The sequence below is a fragment of the Xiphophorus maculatus genome, chromosome 9 (genome assembly GCF_002775205.1).
Source record: "Xiphophorus maculatus strain JP 163 A chromosome 9, X_maculatus-5.0-male, whole genome shotgun sequence".
Lineage (NCBI taxonomy): Eukaryota > Metazoa > Chordata > Actinopteri > Cyprinodontiformes > Poeciliidae > Xiphophorus > Xiphophorus maculatus.
Genome location: NC_036451.1, coordinates 9,416,920 through 9,423,573, shown reverse-complemented (window position 1 = coordinate 9,423,573; position 6,654 = coordinate 9,416,920). Strand labels below are relative to the sequence as shown.

General features: G+C 38.7%; 1 protein-coding gene across 1 annotated transcript; it reads right to left on the bottom strand.

Annotated features, from left to right (window-relative positions):
• Positions 1 to 1,195: 1,195 nt before the first annotated feature.
• Positions 1,196 to 2,845, bottom strand: LOC111609730 (piggyBac transposable element-derived protein 3-like). Its single transcript, XM_023339787.1, has 2 exons — positions 2,722 to 2,845; positions 1,196 to 2,571 (listed from the first exon to the last, which is right to left on the bottom strand). The coding sequence occupies exons 1-2, from the start codon at positions 2,843 to 2,845 to the stop codon at positions 1,196 to 1,198; spliced, it is 1,500 nt and encodes a 499-aa protein (XP_023195555.1).
• Between the last annotated feature and the right edge of the window lie 3,809 nt (positions 2,846 to 6,654).

Sequence of the window (6,654 nt, the reverse complement as noted above, 5' to 3'; positions counted from 1 at the left end):
AGTTGTACCCCCACTGTTTTTATTTTGGATTATGGAGTACACATTTTCTCTATAAGCATAAAAGTGATAAAAAAGAAATAGCAACTGATTAATCACTTAATTTTACTTAGAACTTCAACAAGTTCAGTATACACAAAATTTAACTGATTTTTTATTGGATATGTGTTGCAATAATAATGCATTTCATTGTGTGATGCTTGAAAAGGCCATGAAAAATAAAAATATCCAACAAGGACAAGCAATAAAGAGCTTTGTTCCATCTCATTATCTAAATATTCTCTCTGAATATCCACGTTTGCTGAGAAATAATTGGAATTCACAATAATTTCCTATTGGAAATCTGGGATGAAAAGTAAAGGAATAATTGCCGTCCATTGAACCATTGACCCGGTTTAAATTTTTACATCGACATTTCTTAATGTTCTAGCTGCTACTGGGTCTGTTCTGGCACCTGGGGCTCATTGCCTCCAGGCTGGCCTCTGGACTCATCTACATTTGGAATTAGTTAATCCTCAATCTCATCCTATTCTCCAAATTTAGCCCTCTATGGCATGAATTTTTATTTTATGAGGAAAAAAATATTTCACCCTAGTTTTGGGAGTTTGAGGGGGTCTTTATAATATATCAATCAGAAAATGTGCTCCACCCTGCCACCCCCACCAGATTTTGGTTTGTTGTCTCAGGGCAACAACATGCTATGAGGGTACTAAAACGCCAAGGTTTTCTTTAAGTGGAATGATTAACAAACAAGCAATAAACACATTAGAAGAAGTTTAATTTCAACAACAACAATTTCAACAAGTTTCCTTTCAACAAACAGCCACAAATGGTTTATCAATTAGTGCATTAGAGATTAGATGCAGTGTGTGTTTATGTTTCCAAATACATGTTCCTGTGGGGTACTGAATGGCTCCGTGTTTCTCTTTTTTACAAAGTACAGTTTGTATTATTCTGTATGGAACCTCATGAAGCAGTTGCTGGTGGATGTGAAACAAAGGTGGGCGTCACATTTTTGGCACTTGGCTTTAGGTGTACCTTTGCATCTTGGTACCTTGCATCTCCCTTTCTTTTCATCCATGACCATCCAGTGGGCTGTGGCATCCAGACGCACATCAGGGACCGGGATAGGTGTAGTAGGTCCTCTTCTCCTCTTCTCTTCGTACTCCCCAGCAATTGTGGAACTGGGACGACCTCTCTAACGCTCCAGATTCTTTCCACTTTTGCACAAGCTTTCTGCAATATATGACTTGAATGTATAAAGCCTCATCTGTTCCTCTTTTCTCATCCCAGTGCTGCTGCAGTCTCTCTTGTAGAGCAGCCAGGCAGTCACGATGGTCATGTCGATAAAGTGGAACATCAGCCGATGGTACCACTTTTTCGACCTGATTTTGTTGCGGTACAGTGCAATGAGGGAGTCCAGCAGATCCACTCCACCCATATTCTTATTGTACTCTCTCACCACAGCAGGACAGGGAACTTTGATGATTTTTTTTTGCTTGCCATCCCACCTATCAACGTCGGTGACTGGGTGTGCTCCAATGTAATTGCTGAGAAGACTGACTGAACGGTTATCATACCATTTCACAGCATGCAAGGTGGTTTCTCCAACCATGGCGATCTTCTGTTCAAAAGATCCACGCCCAGTTCTCTTCAACTCAACATCACACATCAAGTTGACACCTGGTAGTCTGTTGCTACGAACAGTACCAGTACAGTGAATTCCCTGGTGAGCAAGTGTGAGAATGAGAGGGACACTCGTGAACCAGTTGTCAAAGAACACCTTGTAGTTCTGCTGTCTGGGTATTGGCTGGGCCAGGCGGAGGACAACATTGCCACTTGCTCCTACATCTGGCAGCTCAGGTGGTTGCACAACTCTCCCCGTGTAAATCTCAAAATTGTGCGGGACACCATCAGAGCCAGCCAAGATGAATATCTTGTAGCCCCATTTCTTTGGCTTAGCTGGCAGGTATTGCTTGAGTCTATTTCTTCCCTTGAAAGGGACCATCTGCTCATCCACAGCCAACTTCTCAATCATTGGTATTGTCTGCAGCTTTGAGGTAAGATGAGTGACCAGTGGTCGGATTTTGTGGAGTGGATCAATATTTTCTCGTTGTCTCACTTCATTGTTGTTGAAGTGCAGGGATTTTTTAATGAACTCCCATCTGTTTAGTGCCATGGTGTCAGCTACCTGGGACACTCGGGTGGCTTTGTTCCAAAACATGCGGGTGCCTGGTAATCCAAACAATGACATGTATACTGCTGTACCCATAAATTGTTCCAGTTCTTTTTTAGTGAGGTTAAGGGGCTTGTTGGTGTCACACTGAATGGCATATAAATTTGACTGCTCTAGAACTACTTCCAGAATGTCTTCAGAAAAAAACATCTTGAAGTATTTGTAGGGGGAATTGATATGATCTGATTTTGGAAGACTGGCCTGCCATTCTGGGTAATCAGTGATATTGGCACTGTGGGGTGTTCTCCAACGAGGTAAGCGTGGAACAGCTTCCTGTGATACTTCATCCTCTTCATTTTCCTCTTCATCCACAGACTCATTGTCATCAGGCAGGTCATCTGTTTTCAAAAGAAACCAGTAAGCATAAAATTAGAATAGGTTATATATACCTCTCTTCACTCACTTATGTACAAACGCACATACATGCTCATTCCATACAGTATGTTACTCTATTGACTGAACCCTGATCTCCTAACTCTCCCTCAAACCTGATTTTGGAGTCCACTCTTCCTCACTGTCACTCTCCTCAAGCTCACTGTCCTCACTGTCAGAAGGAATGAGCCTAACCGCTTGATCATGCTCCTTACGCCCATAAAATCTTTGTGCATCCATTTCCTATGAGTAATAGTAGATAGTACAGAAAAAAATTGATTATGTTGATAACTACATATCCCTACACATCTCCATCCATGAGCATGTTATAGTTCACACAAAAGTGGACTAACTGCACAATGTTGCCCTGAGGCAACGAATGAAAAACTGCCATTTTAGTATATAAATGAAGACAAAAGGTGTCTTTACTCAATCAAATATGCTTTTTCACTTATTCATGCACATCACAGATATTATTTATACAAAATTATTTAAATTTAAACATGTAAAAAAGTGAAATTTATCTTACCTTCTGCTAGCGGTGTGTCCAAGTCAGCTGCGGTCCAAAAAAAGGATTGTTTCACCCCAAGACAAAGGTCAAAGCCACGCCCAGCTCAAATTTCATTGGTCACAGACATATCATCAGATTTTTTATGTGATGTTTTACTTAAAAAAACTTTAAAGGGGCGGTGTGTGGGCCAAAATAGTGGTTTGTTGCCTGAGGGCAACACAATGCCATAGAGGGTTAATGTCAGAATCGGTCTTAATTTATGAACTTCTTCCTCTGCATCATTATTAAGAGGCCTTTTCTCTTGGGAAAAATCAATTTCAAAGTCTTCTAAGTAGGCAATCTATATAGTCTGTCTTGGGGAGGATGAACCAGGATTATAATACCTTAAAGTTTGGAGTCAAAATAAGATAAAAAGTGACGTTCAGGCCATACAAACACTTTTGTAAAGCCTTTGCTCTGGTCTTGTTAAGGTAATGATGATAACTATGAAGCTTTTAGAGTTCAAGTAGGAGAACACCATTAGACAGAGAGGAAATGCAAAGCAATATCTTTGAATTATCCAATTAAACCAGTACTTCTGTAACCCTAGAAGTTGCTCACACTGTTGAAAAAACTCCATTCTTACATGCAAACAAACAGATTATTGCAGCCTTTCTAAAAGTAACAGTTTAGATTGCATATTTTCAAGTCTTGTACCCTTTTACTTGTGTAGTTCTTGGGGCACATGTTCTGTTTCATTTCATTGGATCACAGTTTAAGAAAAGTCAAAACTTAATGTTGGCCAACATTAAGCATTCCACAACCAGTTTTGAAGTGAAATTTGGTTCATGTTCTTGTAGGAACGTCCAGCTGTTTCTATGTGTCTACAAAAAAATAAAAGCAGGCGGGAAAAGGATGGATGAATACTAAGGTGGCATCCTCTGTTATGTTGAACATAATACAGATGTCCTACAGGAAACTACAGCAAATAAACATAACATGCTGTATAGACCGTGATTGTGATTATCGACTGTTGCTGCTACATGTTGGGTGAATACACCCTCAGAAGGGTCTGCTCAGGCACAAATCTTGCTGCAAGTGGACCTGAACTCCCACTGACAGATGCAGCAGTTGATGGAAGCAGGTTGGAGCAGTAATTGCGACTGTTACCTTGGGATCAGTGCAGCTGTGAAGCATCACTATATAATGGCTGAGCGTGGATGTAGCTGTGCAGTGAATCTACTTTGACTTTATTTGAGCTGCTACTAGACTGATGCAATGCACGAACCCTGGACAAAGGAAAACATTTACAGTCACATGGTCATAGAGAAAGCATAGTTAGGCCCTCACTGTGCTGCACCTGTTTTGCTTATAATAAAGGCAGCAAACACTAAGAGCATTATACATTTGCAATAAAAACTTAAAATTATTGCCTCATAAAACATAAAAAAAAAAAATTTAAAACCACGTCAAAATCTCTATTTTTAAAAGACTTTGAATGTGAACTGGTCATTTTATTTACACAGCTGCCTAACTTATTTACTTTCTGTGTTGAAAGTGTGTTTTTGATAATATGTATTGGAATGCAGTCATTCAATTTAAAAATTACAGGAAGCATAAATTAAACTTAATTTTTTCTTCTGTAAAATAAAGAAAGTTGAACATATAAGGCCTGCTTTGACCTCAAAGAAAGTGTCTGCCTGCGTGTTTCTAATGAAAGTGCTCAGTTGCTTCTCACAGTTTATTTATCTTTTCAGTCAGAACCAACTTATGGAGCTGGAAAACATTTTTCTCAGTGTGACATCTGATGTCCAGACTCCTTTCATAATCATCAGATGGACACATCCCCTCTGGATCATTTCCTGCAAATCTGCCTTTTGACCGGTTTACCAGCAGTACTGCCCACGACACCCATTAGTGTCCAGGTCAGATGAGAAAACATGAAAAGATAGACGCTAGACACTTCTCTCGGCAACACAATTAAATCTGACCTTCAGAGGACTGCGTCCAGAATACAGAGACTCACATTTAAGTTGACCATCTGCGTTCGGCTTAGGACGAGCGCTACAGAGACCGTTACATGAATTCAAATGTAAGATGGATCTAAGAAGTGTGTCTCTGCTGTTAAAATGCCAACGTTTGGTAATGCAATAAATGGTTCCATGATTAATAATTTCATAATTTTTTTATATAGGAATCTGTCAGAATTGCATGTTACTTGATAATAATTGTTTCTTCTATATCTTCAGCTTCAACTCAAATCAACAACTAGAGGCTTAAAAAGGCAGTGCAAACAGTGTGTTACCACCTTGTAGCTGTGCTAAACAATGTTGGCTTTGGGATCCCATGCAAAGGCACAGTGAAGCTGCTGAGATCTACAGAAAGGGTGATTCGAGGAGCTTCAACAAAGCAGCCTCCAACTCAAATATACAACTGTTTACGATTTGCATATGAGGACATGTCAGGTGCATTTTCTGAAGCTGAAATGATGCATATTCAGTCACACAAAAGGAAAGAAAGGCACATCCTGAGAAGGTTTTAAACTCCATTAGCATTCTGCTGAGAATCAGAAGCTCTGGTGAATGTGTTATGATGAATGTCGCAATTTACTCTAGCTTTCCTGAGCTCATGAGTTGTTCAAAGGTGGTTCCAGACAAGTCTTTGTCTCTGCAGAGAAAAATGTAACTGTATTTGACCAAATTACATATCTGTCATCAACAGGCTCAAACTATGATTTCTACAGTGGGCGTACCTCAATTTCTTTCTGTGATTGGTAATTTGGATCCAAATGTCATTGCTCTGCTCCAAATTGTTTCATTTTTTGTTCATAAAGTTTCAAAATAGCCAAAAATTACTTCAAATGGTCCAGTCTTTGGAGTTCCAGACTATATATTTACTTCAGATAACCAGTTTTGAAAAAAGGGTACTTTGTAATGTAGTGCTTGTATAGTTGGAGATCTATGTGCTGAAATTATCAACTAAAAAGCATTATTGTTTTTTCTTTATTGTCTTGGTCAGAAACACACAAAATATTCCTACACAAACTGATCCATGCTACAGCATTCATGGCCCAGTGAACCTTTTTCCATTTTGTTATGTTACAACCACAAACTTCAGTATATGGATATTGGTTTTATAGACTAACACAAAATAGTACATAAATGTGAGTTCAAGTAAAATAGAACAGACTTTTCAACATTTTCTTTTTCTGTATAGTGTGTCAAGTGTTGTATTCAGTTGTTAATTTCTAAAGACCCACAATTCACTGCAGTTGCATCTCGGGTCTCATTTTCCATAAAATGGTGTTCATAACTGTGGTGACTGGACATGTCTATCTTTTACTGCTTTTTTATTTATAACTTTAGATGTAATTTTTCAGAGGTAATTTTTTGTTTTATTCCACAGTTATGCTTTCAAGATACGTTAAAATTTATAGATTTAATGTGGTAAAAAGTGAAAAAGTTTAATGAATTCTTTTTGCGGTAAAATTACAACCCACAAAATTATTCTTCCACTGAAATGAACATTGTGGTTGTGCATGTGAAAGAACCCTCTACTT

Excerpts from the sequence above, each read along its gene's own strand:
- LOC111609730 (XM_023339787.1), bottom strand. The coding sequence starts at position 2,845 with ATGGATGCACAAAGATTTTATGGGCGTAAGGAGCATGATCAAGCGGTT. Across the intron at positions 2,572-2,721 it reads AGAGTGGACTCCAAAATCAG|ATGACCTGCCTGATGACAAT; the intron begins GTTTGAGGGAGA and ends TTTTGAAAACAG.